Source organism: Artemia franciscana, chromosome 7 (genome assembly GCF_032884065.1).
Source record: "Artemia franciscana chromosome 7, ASM3288406v1, whole genome shotgun sequence".
In the NCBI taxonomy this organism is placed as follows: Eukaryota; Metazoa; Arthropoda; class Branchiopoda; order Anostraca; family Artemiidae; genus Artemia; species Artemia franciscana.
In genome coordinates this window covers 54,112,393-54,132,029 of record NC_088869.1, presented here as the reverse complement: position 1 = coordinate 54,132,029, position 19,637 = coordinate 54,112,393, and the positions used below count along the sequence as shown (strand labels likewise).

Genomic DNA, 19,637 nt, shown 5'->3' with positions numbered 1-19,637 from the left:
GCAGGTTCCCATCAGGGTACGGGACTTTTTAGCCAAAGATTAACTTTCTTTGAACTGCATGATTTTTTTTACTGATGTGTAAATTTGGTAACTAAATATCTACGCGTTCTATAAGTAAGTAATAATGTTTTTTTGATCTGTATGTTTTTTGATCTACATTACTCTTTACAGCTGAGGTTTTTATCTCAGCCGTAAAGGCTAAAACAAAGCTTTGTTTAAGCCATTATTTAAAATAAGAAAACCTCAGAGCAAGAAAAAAAGAAGCTGAAAATATGTCTAAGTAGTCTTACTGGACTCCCACAGATTTTTTGTGTTTCTGGCTGAAAATCCTGTGTTTTGTTTCATTTCTTGGAATATTAGTAAGTATTTTCAGTAAGTTCGGAAAAAGCAAGCACATGCAGACGTTAAAATGACACCTAATAAACCGTAAAACCAGAAATAGTTTTATCGAAACGACAGGTTAGCAATAAATATGCAAATAAATGTGGAAAATATTCAAGAAATTTTGTCACACAAAAAGTAGAAAATGCAAAAAAAAAGAGAAGAAAATTTGCAAATAACCAATTAGCCTTAAGGAATACCCAGCTACATTTTTTATATGCAATTTTACATGAATTGATTTGGCAGAAGTTCATTCATAGAGGATTTTAACGGACACAATTCAGCAACTAAAAAAAAAAAAAAAAAAAAAAAAAAAAACACTATTAGAAAAATCTATGCTTTTCATTTGACTTCAACTGCAGCAGACTCTGACAACGCATTCTAGCGTAATTTTTATTAATACTTCTTGTGCGGTATTCCATCAACTTTTCACGCTAAATTAAAGAAAGATCTATTTCGAAATATAGGAGGCTGGTTAAATCCGTTAAACGGAGACAGGACTGTCATATTGCTTGATTCCTTCTTTTCATCAAGAATACTCAATATAACTTTGACTACAAATCTTCCTGAGCAACCCGCGAAAAAAAAGAAACCATGGCCTCTAACCCATTTTGAGCTTGAGATTCCTTTAATTCCAAACTTGCACTCAGTCTGATACATTTTCGGCTCCTATAATCCCCCTTATTTCCTTCGCTCGTACCTGGGTCAATGGTTCAATAAAGATTGTGCTTTAAAAATTGTGAAATTTAGTATAGGGACCATAGTAAAAGCCGAAAGCCAGAAATCCTAAACTAGCCAATTAATCCTATAATTTATTAATATAAAAAGTAAAATTTTTCCAATGAAAGTAAAAAGCAAAGTTGAAACTTAACACGAACAAAAATTATACCTTTGCATTTTATTCAGCATATATACGAAAAACGTTTCTAAAAAACGGACTCACTGTATTTCACCTATAATTGTAGAATTAGAAAAAACTCAATTTACTAAAAATTTGGCTTGCATTATTTTTTTTTACAGAAACAAATTTGTATGGTAGAATTTGTTGATTTCATGGCCGGTGAAAAACTATAGAGCCTTGTAAACTTGTCTTTTATTTTCTGTAGGCTACTAACGGACTTTTCTGCTCCTAATCCTGTTCTGTAAGTCGGTTTCGTTTTTCATTAAAGCGCTAGTTTTTCTGGTGTCAACAAACACGGGGAAACATTTCGAGTCAGTTTATTTTTAACTATTATTCAGGTATATAATACATCACCAGCAATTTTTTTTAAACATGTTGCATAAACTGCGAAGCAATAAATTGGTTAGTATTAAGTTTCAATAAGAAAAACTTCCACCATAAAAACTTACACCTTAAAAACATTTCTTTAAAATTAACTTTTGCTCGTTTTTTAGGTTTTACCAAAAAAAAAAAAAAACATTTTGTTTCTTTAAAATTAACTTTTGCTCGTTTTTTTACCGGAAAAGTATTTCCGGTGGACTGGACTTGAGCCATCTAAAGACACAACTTCTGGTAGACGCACTGATGACAGGAATTTAACCACCTCTTCCCCCACCTTCCCTCAACAGAGGTTCGAATGAACCCTATATCATGACACTAGCTCTTACTCACTTATGAGTTTGGTGAAGATCTAACGACTCTTTCAGAAAGATTTTATAAAAAATTAGAGCAGTTGATTTAGTGCAGTAATTTTACTGCAAAATTGAGCAGTAAAAGATTAGTGTCATTCTACCTCCCTTCTAACAAAGGTGAAATTGGCCACTGACTTCAAAAAGGTAGAATTATGCTCGTCAAAATTTAGCGTTAACTTAGTTTGAAGTATCCCACACACCTTTCTGGTTAGCCTGCTCTTCCAATTAAGGGCACTTAAAGGCACAGTTTTTCCTCCCCAGCAGAGTTCAACATAGGTTTCATAAAATTTTAGTGCTGACTTAGTTCATAATATCCTACTAACACTTCTCATTACTCTTCTAATACAGTCCAATTAGGGACCCCAGGTTTCCCTCCCCACCAGAGCTTGATCGGGTCTTCATTACAAAAAAAGCATAATTATTCCACCAGCTCTAATATCCCATCGAAAGGGAGAACAGTTGTCCCCTCCCCTCTGGTTTCGAAAAATAATTTTTGTTTTAGATTTTTATTAAAAAAAACAATACAAATCCATGCTTCCTCCCCCCACACACATTTTCGTAAAAGCGTTTTTCCAAAACACTGCAAAAATTTCAGTTATGGTTCGGAATTAGGAATTAACAGATGGAAAGTGGTTTCTATTTTCTAGTTACAAACGTTCTTCAACGTCCAATTAATAGCTATTATGCAGGTATCCGTTTCCAAACTACTTAAAGTCCAGAAATTACATTTCAGTTTAGTGTATAAAAAAATTCAAAACTTATAAATCCAGTGATATTAGTATTTAGTCCTCTCGCTTTAAGCTAGATCTATAGGCTTGCAGGCGAAACTGCATATTTAACCGGCATTATAAACCTTAAATAAGAATTAAAAACGTCGAATAAGTAAAAGTGACCAATTTAGGGGGGGGGGGGGCTCCGCAATTGAAAATATGATTTCCTTCGGGATATAAAATGACAAAATGAACAAGCCCTATATTTTGAGAAATATATTTTTGTTTTTTTCTTCATTTTTGTTTTAATCCTCGGCCCCCCATACCTTTTTGGGAATTGATGCTCCTGAAACAGTAGCAATGCAACAGTTCTTAAAAACATATAAAAAGGGCATTTGTTTATATGACACATAAAACTCTTTTAACTGTACATACGACGTTCAGAGCAAATTTTTTAATGGAGTCCCGCATCACGATTAATGTAAATAAATTTGACTACTTGTTCAGTAAATACTTCCAGATCTTGCTGATGTTTACACTTCACAAAAAATCATACTGCTTGTCTTAAGTAATCACTATGTTCTTAGAAAAAACTACTCTTTTTATGAATAGTTGCTTACTTGGCGCAAATAGTACTTATTTTGGCAACTATCTCTTGATTCAAAGAGCCAAAACGAAACACCTTAGCAATTTTCTTTTATTATTTTTATTATAACAAGAAACTAGAAAAAACCATCAGTCACCAAAAAATAACGAGCTTTTAAAGTCAAATTCCAGTTCTATCAAGTGACACTAAATTTGAGCAAAAAACTCACAAATAATTACCAAAAATAGTTTTGATTCAGGCTTTGATATCAGAGGGACAATCAGGCTGGTTAGACGGGTGTGAGGCAATAAACGCTTGGTGGTCTTTTAATGTCGCATCAATTCTCTCGATTGTTGGAAATCGGTCTAAAGTGACACCAAACCTAAAAAATAAACATTTCAATCTGACGTTGTGAATCTAGTTTTGGCGCCGCTCCTTCAAAGTTAACTTGTGCTCTGTCAAGTTAAGGTTATCATTCAGACATGATAACCAATAGAGAATTTTGACAGTTGTCAAAAAATATAGAACATGTTTTTGACGTTTGCTGTGCATATTCAAGATTAAATAGGATTAACTGATTGGAATAAAAGAAAATGACTTAAGACTGGTATTTTATTGATAGGCCAAGACCATAAAAGAAAGCCATTATGAGAGAAAAGGTGTGAGAGAGAGAGAGAGAGAGAGAGAGAGAGAGAGAGAGAGAGAGAGAGAGAGAGAGAGAGAGAGAGAGAGAGAGGGAGAGAGAGAGAGCAGTGGCATCAATTCACAAGAAGGTTGGGGAATGTATTGTTCAAAAGCTAGGGGGGGTGGGTTTAATAGTTTATTTGAATAAAAATGCCGAATAAGGATATTTGTCAATGAAAAATACTGAGAGAGAGAGAGAGAGAGAGAGAGAGAGAGAGAGAGAGAGAGAGAGAGAGAGAGAGAGAAGAGAGAGAGATTTCAATGAAAATGGCAAAAAAAAATATTTGTCAATGAAAAATACAAAAAAAAAGGTATTATTCTAAGGGAAAAGCGAAATCATGCGGGAGCGTTTGCTCCCTTGCCTCCAATTGGTGCCACTGAGAATGAGAGACAGAAAAATTGAAAGATAGAGAAAGAAAGAGGGAGACAGAGATGTACAGAGCTCGGCGGCTTCCCCACCGGATCCCGGTACTGTACTCATCACGCAGCAGGCTTCTATAGATGGATTCTCACTGTCACTTGTCTTCTAAACGCATTCGTTTTATCTCGGCTCTTTCGTCATTATGAAATACATATCAACTAACTTTTTTTTACCAAAGGTATGGCAGGCATTGCTGACCTTATCCATGTTAAATCTCAAACTTAATCATCGTCGCTATCATTTTCAATTTGACACGTTTTTATTCTCGCTGTCCAGGTTAATTTTCATTGACTTGCTCACATGCTCCGTGTCGCATGTCTTCTAACCGCGTGTATCAGCTCTTCATTTTCATTTTTGACACGCCGCAGCTGTTCTTTGAACCGCGTTTGTATTTGCTCTTCATTTTCATTTTTGACTCGGTCACATGCTCGGTGTCACATGTCTTATAACCGTGTGTGTCTTCGCTCTTCATCATAGTTTTAGACACGCCGCCACCTTTCTTCTAACCGTGTGCGTCTTTGCACTTAATTTTCATTTTTGACTAGCTCACTTGTTCGGTGTCGAATGCCTTCTAACCGCGTGTTTCATTGTTCTTCATTTCATTTTTGATACGCTCTGTATGTCGTTTTCCCATATCTTCTAACCGCCCATATCTTTGCTCTTTATTTTCATTAAAAGCTTTTAATTGTTTTAAAAAGCAGAATTGTGGCAAAGAGTCAAACATTAGCGTAAAAAGCGAGGGATTGCGGAGGGGACAACCCATTTCATATACGGAGTTATTTCTGTTCGTTTTAAGTTTTAATGTCGCTCCTTACTTTCAGTTAAAAAAACTAGTTTTTTTATGAAATTTCTGAACGTTTTTGAATTAATGCATGTTTGATTTTGGCTCTCCACACATAAATTATTAAACTAAAATTTGCATATTAATTCCTTTTTTGGCTAAATGGCTTTCTCTTAGTTTTGACCAAACAATTTTGAGAAATAAGGGATGGGGAAGGAGGCCTAGTTGCCAAGCAATTTTTCGGTTAGGTAAAAAGGCAACTTTAAATTTTAATTTTTAACGAATTTTATTATTTGTAAAAAATATACGTAACTTAAGAATTAACTTACGTAAAAAACTTTTATATTCTTTAATTTTTATTATGTATATGAAGGGGTTTGTACCCTCGTTAATACCTCGTTCTTTACACTAAATCGTAAGTTTTGTCCCAATTCTTTAAGAATGACCCCTGAATTAGAAAGGCCGTAGATTAAATAATCGAAATTACAAAAAATACTATAGCATAAAGAGCGAGGTATTTATCTCCTCCTAAATACCTCGCTCTTTATGCTAAAGTGTTTTTAGAACCCCTCATATGCGTAATAATCTCTGTTCGTTTTAAGTTTCAATGCTACTCTTTACTTTCAATTGAAAAAAAATTTTCCATTTTTATTTTTTCATTGTTTTTTTTAGTAATTTTAGAAAATCCTGCGCCCTTTTCATTGAATTTCTGTTCCCCCATGACATATTTATCCAAGGAAAGATCCTCCCAAATAGCCCCCTCCCCTCAACCCTACCCCCAAAACCAAAAAAATTCCCTGATAACCACTGCACATTTCCCAATAACCATTATTATATGTAAACACTGGTCGAAGTTCGTAACTTGCAGCCCCTCCCCCAGTGACTGTAGGGGAGTAATTCATTCCCAAAGACATAGTTATTATGGTTTTGACTATGCGGAACAAAATGGCTATCTCAAAATTTTGATCTGTTGACTTTGGAGAAAAAATGAGCGTGCAAGGGGGCCTAGGTTCCCTCCAATTTTTGGTCACTTAAAAAGGGCACTAGAACTTTTCATTTCCGTTAGAATGAGCCCTCTTGCGACATTCTAGGACCACTTGGTCGACGATGACCCCTGGGGAAAAGAAAAACAAACAAACAAATAAACACGCACCCGTGATTTGTCTTCTGGCAATAAATACGAAATTCCACATTTTTGTAGATAGGAGCTTGAAAATTTTGCTATAGGGTTCTCTGATACGCCGAATGCGATGGTGTGATTTTCGTTAAGATTCTGTGATCCTTAGGGAGTGTTTTCCCCTATTTTCTAAAATAAGGCAAATTTTTTCAGGCTCGTAACTTTTGATGACAAAGACTAAATTTGATGAAACTTATATATTTAAAATCAGCATGAAAATCTGATTCTTTTGATATATATTTTAGCATCAAAATTCCTTTTTTAAGAGTTTCGTTTACTATTGAGCCGGGTCACTCCTTACTACAGTTCGTTACCACGAACTGTTTGAAAAAGAGTAAAAAATTTTCCTATTAAAAAGAAAATCGTCATTGTGCATAGAAGATATTATGAGAAAACAGGTAACAAAAAGTAATATTAAGAATTTCAACAAAATATAATAATAAAAAAACTGGCAGACAAAAAGAAAAAGAGGAAAAACGTGTCTCCGTCCCCATTAGAAAGAAAATCGTTATTTTAATAGAAGATTTTACCGAAAAACTAAGATGTCAGAAAATACCAAAAATGTCAGAGCAAACATGAAAATAAATTCAAAAGTCTTTAAAAATGCTATATAAGAAGAAAAAGAAGTGACGGTTCTATAAAGAAAATCATTATTGTATATAGATAGTTTTATGTAAAAACAGGCAACAAAAATAACATCATTAATTGAGTAAACAGCATTTGCCTGATAAGACAAATATGTCCGTGTTAGAAAGAAAATTGTTATCGCATATTGAGGATATGATGAAAAAATGGGTGAAAAAAAGTTGAGCTATGAAGGTCAATAGAATCTAATAAGCAAATGCCGTTGAGATGAAAACATAAATTACACTTTTTAGTTGTTTATGCAGCAACTTTCAGCACAACATTTCACCAAGTTAGCAAATCTCATTTGAGTGTCAGTTCAAATATGTTTTTCATCATTTCAGCAAAGAATTGCTCGACGAACCAAAACAGACTTTTTCTCCCTTGTCGACAATTCGTATGAAAAGGGTTTACACCCCGCTAAATCCATGTTGCAAATTTTCTGAATAGATAAGACAGCAGATATATAGGCTATTTTGAGTTAAGCTCAGAATGATGTTCTGACCCAAGTCGTTTTTGTGCATGAATCTACAAACTACGATAAGATCTTTCGCGTAATCTCGTGTATTTTAACCAGAATCCAAAATTTATGCTCCGACATCAAATGGGGTACTATACCTTACTGATACGAAAGTAACGACTGAGACCACACTGTCTGTCCATCCTACTAACACAAGCAGTTATGCGGAATGAAGATTTTTTGCGAAGGGAATGCTTAGAATAAAATCCAAACAAATATACAAGGCTAATACACGTTTTCACCGAAATAGAACATAAATTAAAGACGAAGCAGAAGAATCAATCCAACGAGCAATTATTCCTCAAAAAAGTAAAAGCCTAGATTAAAAATGCATAATAAAATGTTCAACTTTTTTAAAATTTACCAGGATCAATAAATAAAATACAAAATCCTATAAACCAATAAAGAAATACTTCAAGATCAGATTCCTAAGAAAAACCTAAAAAACCAAACAAAAAACACATTTTAAGATTTTCAACCTCTTTAAAAATTATTTTCAATTCTACCAAGACCTGTTTCACGGGTGTTGTTGAGGTTTAAATAATTATCCTAAATTTTCCAGTTTTACATTGTTTAATTTTTACTAACCGAAACTAATCAAAAAATTTCCACAAAAAGTTAAAGATCCTTCTTGGCACTTTACTATCTTCGAGCAAGAATATTCGACTACGTATACTGATACGTGGCCGATGAAATATTTCAAGGACATTTTTGGGATATTTTGGAAGATGAGGATAATAAATTAATCAAGACAAAGGAGATAATAATGCAGAAATGGCAGGTAATTACATGCAGTCCACCTCAGCCTAATAAAAAAGAAGAAAAAAAGGTTTTTATTTTTCTAACCAAATAATTACCTTTAACACATTATAAATAGAATAAGTTCAAACTTTTTGTGTTTCATCTTTAGCCAATATTCATATTGTAAGCAAACTTGACCACTCTCCTCGTAACTAGTTAAATCCACAACTTAAAAATCTTGAATTCAGTTTTAACTTTCAGGAAACCTGCTTTTCGTGGACTTAGTTATCCTGTATAATTAGAAAACAAATATTTTGAATTTATTAATTAAATTTTCTAATTTACAATATCGGACAAGACAAGAATACAATAGACAATAGAGACACGACAGAATTACAATCAAACAGCTCGTGGTAACGAACTGTAGTAAGGAGCGACCCGGCTCAATAGACACCAAAACTGTAAAAAATGGAATTTTGATACGCATCAGAAGTTACGAGCCTGATAAAATTTGCGTTATTTTAGCAAATAGGGGGAAACACCCCCTAAAAGTCATAGACTCCTAACGAAAATTACACCATCAGATTCAGCGTATCAGAGAACCCTACTGTAGAAGTTTCAAGCCACTATCTACAAAAATGTGGAATTTTGTATTTTTTGCCAGAAGGCAGATTAAAAGTGACCAAAAAAATTGGAGGACACCTAGGCCCCCTCCCACGCTAATTATTTTACCAAAGTCAACGGATCAAAATTCTGAGATAGCCATTTTATTCAGCGTAGTCGAAAAACCTTATAACTATGTCTTCGGAGACGACTTACTCCTCCACAGTCCCCGTGGGAGGGGCTACAAGTTACAAACTTTGACCAGTGATTACATATAGTAATGGTTATTGGGAAGTGTACAGGCGTTTTCAGGAGGATTTTTCGGTTGGGGGAGGGGTTGAGAAGAGGGAAATATACTGGGGGAACTCTCCATCGAGGATTTTGTCATGGGGGAAGAAAATTTTCATTAAGGGAGCGCAGGATTTACTAGCATTATTTAAAAAAAAAAACAATGAAAAAATAAATATGAAAATGTTTTTTTCAGCTGGAAATAAGGAGCAGCATTAAAACTTAAAACGAACAGAAATTATTACCCATATGAGGGGCTCACCTCCTCCTAATGCCTCGCTCTTGACGCTAAAGTATTTTTAGTAATGCCAACTATTTATTCTACGGCTTTTGTGATTCAGGGGTCATTCTTAATGAATTGGGACACAATTTAAGATTTAGTGTAAAGAGAGAGGTACTGACGAGGGGGCGAACCCTCTCATTTGTGTAATAAAAACATGAGAATAAAAAATTCTTTACGTAAGCTAATTTATAAGTTACGTATATCTTTTACTAATAAAAAGATTCGTAACAAATTAAAAGTTCTAGTTGCCTTTTTAATTAACCAAAAAATTGGAGGGCAACTAGGCTTCCTCTCCCGCTCTTTTTTCTCAAAATCATTCGATCAAAATTATGAGAAAGCCATTTAGCCAAAAAAAATAAATAAATATGCAAATTTCGTTATAATTATTCCTCTGTGGAGAGCCAAAATCAAAACATGCATTGATTCAAAAACGTTCAGAAATTAAATTAAAAAAAAACAAGTTTTTTCAACTGAAAGTAAGGAGCGACATTAAAACTTAAAACGAACAGAAATTACTTCGTATATGAAAGGGGCTGCTTCCTCATTAACGCCCCGCTCTTTACGCTAAGGTTTTTTACTGTTTTAAAAAGAAGAGTTGAGAGAAAGAGTCAAACTTTAGCGTAAAGAGCAGGGCGTTAATGAGGAAGCAGCCCCTTTCATATACGAAGTAATTTCTGTTCGTTTTAAGTTTTAATGTCGCTCCTTACTTTCAGTTGAAAAAACTTGTTTTTTTATTTAATATCGGACAAGACAGAATAATAATACAGAAATGACACGCGTTTACAAAGGTACTTTAACATAAAAACCGGAAGTAGATCAAACAGTTCGTGGTAACGAACTGTAGTAAGGAGCGACCCGGCTCAATAGTAAATGAAACTCTAAAAAACGGAATTTTGATGCTAAAAGATACATCAGAAGAATCGGATTTTCATGCTGATTTTAAATATATAAGTTTCATCAAATTTAGTCTTTTTCATCAAAAATTACGAGCCTGAGAAAATTTGCCTTATTTTGGAAAATAGGGAGTAACACTTCCTAAAAGTCAAAGAATCGTAACGAAAATCACACCATCGCATTCAGCGTATGAGAGAACCCTAAGCAAAAATTTCAAGCTCCTATCTACAAAAATGTGGAATTTCGTATTTTTTGCCAGAAGACAGATCATGGGTACGTGTTTATTTGCTTTTTTCATTTTTTTTCCCAGGGGTCATCGTATCGACCAAGTGGTCCTAGAATGTCGCAAGAGGGCTCATTCTAACGGAAGTGAAAAGTTCTAGCGCCCTTTTTAAGTGACCAAAAAAATTGAAGGGCACCTAGGCCCTCTCCCACGCTCATATGCTCCCCAAAGTCAACGGATCAAACTTTTGAAATAGCCATTTTGTTCCGCATAGTCGAAAACCATAACAACTATGTCTTTGGGGATGACTTACTCCCCCACAGTCCCTGGGGGAGGGGCTGCAAGTTACAAACTTTGACCAGTGTTTACATACAGTAATGGTTATTGGGAAGTGTACAGAAGTTTTCAGGGTGATTTTTTTTTTGGTTTGGGGGTGGGGTTGAGGGAAGGGGGGCTATGTGGGACGATCTTTCCTTGGAGGAATATGTCATGGGGGAAGAGAAATTCAATGGAAAGGGTGCATTATTTTCTAGCATTACTTAAGAAAAACAATAAAATATAAATATGAAAAAGTTTTTTTTTCAGCTGAAAGTAAGCAGCAGCATTAAAACTTAAAACGAACAGAAATTATTACCCATATGAGGGGCTCACCTCCTCCTAATACCTCTCTCTTTACTCTAAAGTATTTTTAGTAATTTCGACTATTTATTCTGCGGCTTTTGTGATTCAGGGGTCATTCTTAATGAATTGGGACAAAATGTAAGCTTTAGTGTAAAGAGCGAGGTACTGACGAGGGGGCGAACCCTCTCATATATGTAATAAAAACATGAGAATACAAAAGTTCTTTACGTAAGCTAATTTATAAGTTACGTATATCTTTTACTTATAAAAAGATTCGTAAAAAATTAAAAGTTCTAGTTGCCTTTTTAATTAACCGAAAATCGGAGGGCAACTAGGCTTCCTCCCCCGCTCTTTTTTTCTCAAAATCATTCGATCAAAATTATGAGAAAGCCATTTAGCCAAAAAAATAAATATACAAATTTCGTTTTAATTATTCCTCTGCGGAGAGCCAAAATCAAAACATGCATTGATTCAAAAACATTCAGAAATTAAATAAAAAAAAACAAGTTTTTTAAATGAAAGTAAGGAGCAACATTAAAACTTAAAACGAACAGAAATTACTCCGTATATGAAAGGGGCTATTCCTTCTCAACACCCCGCTCTTTACGCTAAAGTTTTTTACTGTTTTAAAATGTAGAGTTCAGAGAAAGAGTCAAACTTTAGCGTAAAAAGCGGGGCGTTGAGAAGGAATAGTCCCTTTCATATACGGAGTAATTTCTGTTCGTTTTAAGTTTTAATGTCGCTCCTTACTTTCATTTAAAAAACTTTGCTTTTTTTTATTTAATTTACTATAAAAGCAGCATAAGACGAAAGACACGTGTATTTTCTCCGCATATCAAGCTAACTCCAATCATAATCAAACCGAATTTCTTTCATATTTTTAACAACATTTGAAAAATCTTGGGTGGTGTCTTCAATTGAATTTTTTTTTTTTTTTTGTTGCTGTTTGAAAATTGAAAATTGTTTATTGTTGTTGTTTTTAAGAACACAAAAACAGTAGAGAACCTTGAAGACGTATTGAGCTAACTGTAATCACAGTAAAAATCAAACCAAAATAAAAGAATAAAAAAAAACTAATTTATTTCTTTTTTTAAAATCAGCGCGCATAGTGGGAAATAAAACTCAGCTGTCAAATCTTTGATGGCGTTTTCAAACGAACGCTTCTTAGTTTTAATTCTTGATTTTATTTATTTATTATTATTATTATTATTATTATTATTATTATTATTATTATTATTATTATTATTATTATTATTATTATTATTATTATTATTATTATTACTGTTTTTAGTTATTGTTATTTTAAAAACAAGACGAAAACAGCATAAGACGAAAGGAGAATCAAATTTTCCTTTTAATTAAGCAAATTATAATCACAATCAGAACTAGTTACAGTTCCTCATTTTTTGTCTTTACAAATATATCCGCAATTAACATGAAAACCATAATTTCTAATTAAGATGGTATATTTCAATGAATTAGTCACGTACAACTTGCAGTGGAAAAAACGGTTGAAAAATCTTGGGTGGCGACTTTAAATGAATATTTTTTTTGTTACCATAAAGTAAATAGTCACCGTAGTTAATTTGTTCATTAACATGCAAATATACACACAAAAAAGAAAAAAACTGTCATAAAGACACAAAAGATAATTACATTAAAAAATTTTACGGGATTCCACCTAAATTTTCAAGCACCGTACATTGAACCAGAGTTGCCACCGAGAATTCAGCAATATCCAACCATTTGTGAAAAATTCCAAGAAACTACATAATAAAAGCACACAAAATTTAGTTAATGTTTTAGCGCAATGTTTTACATGCATAATTTTCCCAGGATTCTAATCTCAGGACCGACTCTTCAAGGTCTATAAAAATTTTCAAGGCAGCGACCCTACAATATAGAATAATAGCAACTATTTTTCTTTAATGACTAGTTTCTTTTTGCAAAAAAAATTACTGATGTTTTTCTTTTTCCAGCAGCCCCCTCCCCCTCCCCATGTTGACACTCCTAAATGTAATCTGACAATAATGTTAAAGATACTATTGGCCGTTGATCCGAACATTTTTATTATTTTTGGTCTTACAATGTACTAATGAGGTGTTATTTATAACGCCAAAATATGCCATTGAGGAATTGTTTGAAGGTCAGAATGTTCCCCAATTTAGCATGCTCCTTTTGAAAGCCAAAATATGTGTCTTTGCCTTCGAAACATGGAAAATAATATTACTATATTTTATTATTATTATATATTACTATATTATATATTACTGTTGCATCAAACAGATATCTCCAGCACCAAGCCGGTCTGAGGCAAACACAACTGCAATGCATGCTCCTTTTCTATTCTTTTCTTTTCTTCTCCTTTACCGTTCCATGCTTAATTTTTTATCCCCTTCCATTAAATTTCAATATTCTTTAATTCCTTTCTTATGATCCCTTCCAACTCCAATCGGGGACGACCTACTTCTCGTTTGGCGTTAGATAAATAATTAAAAAGCACTATTTGCCAATCGGACATCCTTCACCCTTAAAAAAGGATTTTTTTTTCTTTTTCAGCTTTCTTTTTTTTTGACGTAAAAATTTAGATCAAGTAATTTTTCATGTGCAGCTTATTTTTTTACATACGGTCAGTCAAACGAGAATCCTCAACAAAATATTAAACAAATCTACCTCAGTCTTTCAGAGCGTCAACATTTCTAAGCTTTATTTTACCATGATCTTTACCGTAGCTTTCAATATTATGATTTTAGTACGCAGAGTTGTTTTCCTATCCTTCCAAACTTTTTTGAATTAAAAAAAAATATCTTCCGCTTTGGCTATGCTTTTGACATTTTCACTACATCCACCATCTTTAATTACAAAACTAAAAAAAAAGAACTTCCACAAAATAAATTCTCACAGAAAAGTAAACTGCTCCATTAAACCTAAAAAAGAGCAGAAATGAAATCAAATAATCTTCCAACCGTAAACCTACCACACATCCTAATCCATAAAAGAATGAAATCCAAAACAACCAGAAATTAATACAAATAATCGAGTCAAATTCAAAACGAGCAGAAATTAACACGAGTAGGGCTGACACCTTCATGCCTCCCTCAGAACGAAATTTGCACATTATTGAAAACAAAATATATTTTAAAGGTTTTTCGCTTTTTTAACTTTCATAAATCAAAAACTATTTGCCTTAAGGAATTAATGTCAGAAGACCTATATGTATAATCGTCAATCCAAATTCTTTTTTTTTTTTCAGTAAAGCCATGGGGGATGTTAAAGGTAAAAAAAAGGTAAAGGATACGGCATTAGACTTTACAGTAAGTACCGGCGGTGCTGATCTCCGTTTCCCGGCCCTTCAGTCAGGAAGTGCAATGGGTGCAGGATGGTTGGGGGCCAGCCATCCTGTGCTTTCGCACACCCTTCCTGTTTACCTTCCCCAGATTTCTCCAGGTACCCATTTAGAGCTGGGTCGACTCTGGCTAAGCTTACAGAGTCACGCCACTGACCCTTGTCCCAAACTGAAGAATTGGGTACACTGAGATTCGAACCCGCGTCCTCTCAGACAAGGGATCCCGAATCCAGCGCACCAACCCACACGGCCGGGACGGCTATTGCTAACATCCATGGGGGATGTTAGCCCTACTCATGTTAAATTCTGCTAGTTTTGGGTTTAGCGCGGTTATTTATTGTGAATTTTTTGATTTTTTTGATCATTGTTATATGATCTTTGAACTGTTTTGAACAAAGGAGCTTCCTCTAAATTTCGATAGAATTCGTTTGTAGAAAAGAAGGCATGAAAGAGGGGTTCCTTGCCCTCCAGTGACTTTTGACTCTTAAAAAGGGAATTAAAACTTTCAATTCCCGAAAGAACTAGTTTCCTCAGAAGTATATACGACCGCTATTTCCATAAAAACCTTACATGTCCGTGGGGTATAACAACTCTGGGGGGGGGGGGGTACTGTCAACCTAAAGGCATTGTTTATGTGATCTTTGGACTATTTGAACACAATGAATTTCTTTAAATTTTGATCGGAGGCATTTGTGGACAAGAGAACGTGTGGGATGGGGGGGATCTAGTTGTCCTCCGATTATTTTGACTCTTCAAAAGGGAATTAGAACTCCCCCAAAGAGAGCGGATCCAGCACGGTTACGTCAATCACGTATCTACGACATTTGCTTATTCTACCCACCAAGTTTCATCCCGATTTCTCCACTCTAAGCGTTTAACAAGATTTCCAGTTTCCCCCTCCAACCCCCCCCCCCCCGATGTCAAGAGATATGGTCAGGATTTGAAATAAGAGCTCTGAGACATGAGTTCCTTCTAAATATCAAATTTCATTAAGATCCGGTCACCCGTTATCAAGTTAAAAATGCCTCGATTTTTTTAATTTTTCCGAATCAACACCCCCAAGCTCCTTCAAAGAGAACAGATCCGTTCCAATTATGTCAATCATGTATAACTAACATAATAAAATACATATAACATAACATATAATAAATAATATATAACATAACTGGTGCTTATTCTTCCCATTAAGTTTCATCCTAATCTCTCAACTCTAAGCGTTTTCCAAGATTTCTGTTTCCCCCCTCCAACCCCCATGTCCCCAGATCCGATTCGAATTAAAAAGGGAGCATCTGAGACATAAGATCCTTCTATATATCAAGTTTTATTGAGATCCGATCATCCATTCGTAAGATTAAGACTTCAATTTTCACGTTTTCCGAGAATTCCGGTTTTCCCCTCCAACTCCCCCCAATGTCCCCGGATCAGGTCGGGATTGTAATTAAGAGCTCTAAAGCAGAAGATCCTTCTAAATATCAAATTTCATTAAGATCTGATCACCCATTCCTAAGTTACAAAAACCTCATTTTTTCTAATATTTCCGAATTACTCCCCCCCTCCAACTCCACCAAAGAGAGCGGATCCGGTCTGGTTCTGTCAGTCACGTATGTTAGACATGTTTTTAGTCTTCCCACCAAGTTTCATCCTAATCTTTCTGCTTTAAAAGTTTTCCAAGATTTCCGGTCCCCACCCCCAATGACGCTCGATCCGGTCGGAATTTAAAATAAGAGATCTGAGTTACAAGGTCCTTCTAAATATGAAATTTCATCAAGATCCAATCACTTCTTCGTAAGTTAAAAATACCTCATTTTTTCCAATTTTTCAAAATTACCCCTCCCCCCAATAGAGTGGATCCGTTCCAGTTATGTCAACCACGTATCTTGGACTTGTTTTTATTCTTCTCACCAAGTTTCATCCTGATCTCTCCGCTTTGAGTGTTTTCCAAGAAGTCCGATTCCCCCCTCCCCCAATGACACTGGATCCGGTTGGAATTTAAAATAAGAGATTTGAGTTACGAGGTCCTTCTAAATATGAAATTTCACTAAGATACGACCACTCCTTCATAAGTTAAAAATACCTATTTTTTCTAATTTTTCAGAATTAAAAACTCCCCCAAATAGAGCGGATTTCTTCCGGTTATGTCAATCACGTATTTAGAACTTCTGCTTATTTTTCCACCAGGTTTCATCCCTATCCCTCCACTCTAAGCGTTTCCCAAAATTTTAGGTCCCCCCAACTCCTCCAAATGTCACCAGATCCGGTCAGGATTGAAAATAAGAGCTCTGAGACACTATATCCTTTTAAACATCAAATTTCATTAAGATCCGATCACCCGTTCATAAGTTAAAAATGCCATTTTTATCGATTTTTCGATTTTTCATTTTTCTATTTTTTTCGATTTAACAGTCCCCCACTGCCCCCCAGATTGTCAAATCGGGGAACCAACATTTTCTAATTTAATCTGGTCTGGTTCCTGATACGCCTGTCAATTTTCATCGTCCTAGCTTACCTGGAAGTGCCTAAAGTAGCAAAACCGGAACAGACCGACAGACCGACAGAATTTGCGATCGCTACATGCCACTTGGTAGATACCAAGTGCCATAAAAACCTTAAATGTCCCAAGGGAATAACTTACAATCCTTTCCCCAGGCTCTAAAGGGTTATGTCAACCTTGGAGGCATTTTTATATGATTTTTGGGCTATTTTGAACTAAATCACTTTTTAAAATTTCAAAAAGAAGGCGTAGAGGGGGGGCTAGTCTCCCTCCGGTGACTATTGACTCTTAAAAGGTAATTAATTTTTTTAATTCCAATCAAATGAGCCTCCTCAAAGCTTATACGATCACCCTTACCATTAAAACCTTGTATGCCCCAGGGGCATAATTAAAACCCAAGCCCCAGGTACTGAGGGGTTGTGTCAGTTCCAGAGGCATCATCATATGATCTTTGGACTATTTTGAACAAAATATTTATCTCAAAATTTTGATCAGATGCATTTGGGGAAAAGAAGGCATGGGGGATAGCTGCCCTTCGATCACTTTTGACTCCTAAAAAGGGCACTAGAACTTCTGATTTCCAATAAAATGAGCCCCTCCGAAGTTTATACGACCACACCTTCCACAAAACCCTTATATGTTAACATTGGGCAACTAGCATAACTTATAGAGCTTACCCAAAGGGCCATGGGGAGGAGGGAGGTTAAAATCCTCAAAAATATAATTACTGGAACTTTCAACTATGCCGAAGAAAATGACTACCTAAAAATTTTGATTGCATGTGTTTGGATAAATGATGGGCGTGGGAGGGGGATGGTAGCCCTACAATCACTGTTGACACTTAAAAAGGAAAGTAGAATTTGTAATTTTGTATTGAATGAGCTCGATTCAAATCTGCTACGACTACTCCTTCAAGACGAAGTGCCTTGGTCAGAAAAAAAATATGATATATAATGCATTGTACCCACTTTGCCCTTTACATAGGCAGCACTAATGCCTTGCCTATGATACAGGTCAGGTAGGTGAATCTGTTTAATTGAGCGATTTTATTGTTGCCTAACATGACATTATTAATACGACTCGATACCTTCAAGGATCGCCCACTCTCGCCCATTATAAACAATTTTAGTTGGTGGGGCCAAACTATTTAAAATTGAGTCGACGGTGTTGCCATAAGCTGTATAGCTTAGATAAATTATCCGGAGAAACGACAAAAAACTAAAAGCTGACACCTACTTTCCTGGAAATCTTAGAAAAACCATTAAACTTCTCTCGTTCTGTGCTATTCAGATGTAACGAAATCTCCACCATTAGAAAGCATGAATTTTATTTTTGGGTTGAACGGAGCATAGTTTTTTTTATAGTCCAGGAAAGGACAGTCCCTGAGAATAATCTATAATAACTGCTTGGCAAACATTGAAAATGAGGTCAAAAGTAGGTATCATTGATTAATTTGTCAACTTTGGGAGTTCCCTGTCGTACTAACCGCCTTGATTGAGATCTTTGCCGACATAGGATGCACATTATTTATGCTGCATGTACATTGAATAGACAGCGTTTTGCAAAACAATTACTAAGAGACCACACATTGCTTTAAACTGGCTTCTCGTTCGCTTTTCGCGGTTGACACATGAAGATATCCAATAAAATTTTATTACAGCTGATTTGGAAGCTCCCTGTGGTACTGAGAAAATCGGTAATGGGTCCTTTTTCGTTGAGACTGTCAGCCGACACAAAGACTTTCAACGTGACGTTAAAGGTATCACATCCCCTTAACCCTGAACAACGAAATTCACGAGATATCTGGATATAAGGCCACTGTATCCTTACCCAAGGAGAAACTCGCTGATTGACATGGAATGACGGCTGAAGGGGCTTATTGAGTGACTTCATGCTTTCACATAGTATTTTGCTGAGGCTGCTTAGGAGCCCTGACATTGATTAATGATCGCATCCTGTCCGCGTTGAAAGAGAAGCATCAATTTTCATTTATTTCAAGTGAAAAATGAATTGTAAAAGAAAAAAACACTAAATATACTCAGCAAAACTAAAGTTGCTTTCAGGTGAAGCACCAACCATTCAATGACACGAATTAATAACATGGTAATTGATGTAATTTCAAACAGCTTGACTACATGTGTCCGGTTACTCTGTTTACTAATATTAACCTTCATCAAACTTCTGAGCACTTAGTGCTCAAACCGAGGTATCTAGGAATCAAACCAACTGATGCTATAAAGGGCAGGAGTTAGAAAAAGATGTGTTAAGCAACAGACTCAATTCGCGCGATGAAAACATTATATTTAAAACATGTAACAAAGAATAACTTAAAGAGTTATCTCAACGATGAAGATTACAAATAGGACTACGGCTAGTAAAAAGAAAAGACAAAAACTAAAACGACGTGAATATTTCACTTGTATGAAAACAAGGCGTCTTCGACGCTGATAAAACAAATATAAAAACTAATGGACCTCAAAAGCAAATAAAATCCAAAACCAAGAAATAAAAACATCCAATTTCTACAATTGTCGCAACTGATCTTATAGATCACAGGAGCTATTAGAGTTGCTTCTCTTTGTTGTCATGGCTGGTCAATTTGGCTTAAGATCTTTCATTCGTTAAAGCAAG

The 19,637-nt window shown here is 35.1% G+C and overlaps 1 protein-coding gene across 3 annotated transcripts in view; it reads right to left on the bottom strand.

Moving 5' to 3' along the window:
* Positions 1 to 3,402: 3,402 nt before the first annotated feature.
* Positions 3,403 to 19,637, bottom strand: part of LOC136029465 (maleylacetoacetate isomerase-like) — a 127,734-nt gene continuing 111,499 nt past the window's right edge. For 2 of the 3 annotated variants that reach the window (XM_065707885.1, XM_065707886.1), the window contains one exon: positions 3,403 to 3,691. In XM_065707885.1, coding sequence (XP_065563957.1) covers positions 3,565 to 3,691 — 127 coding nt within the window. In that variant the 3' untranslated portion in view covers positions 3,403 to 3,564. The remainder of the gene's footprint in view (positions 3,692 to 19,637) is intronic. The other variant, XR_010618053.1, reaches the window with a different exon arrangement.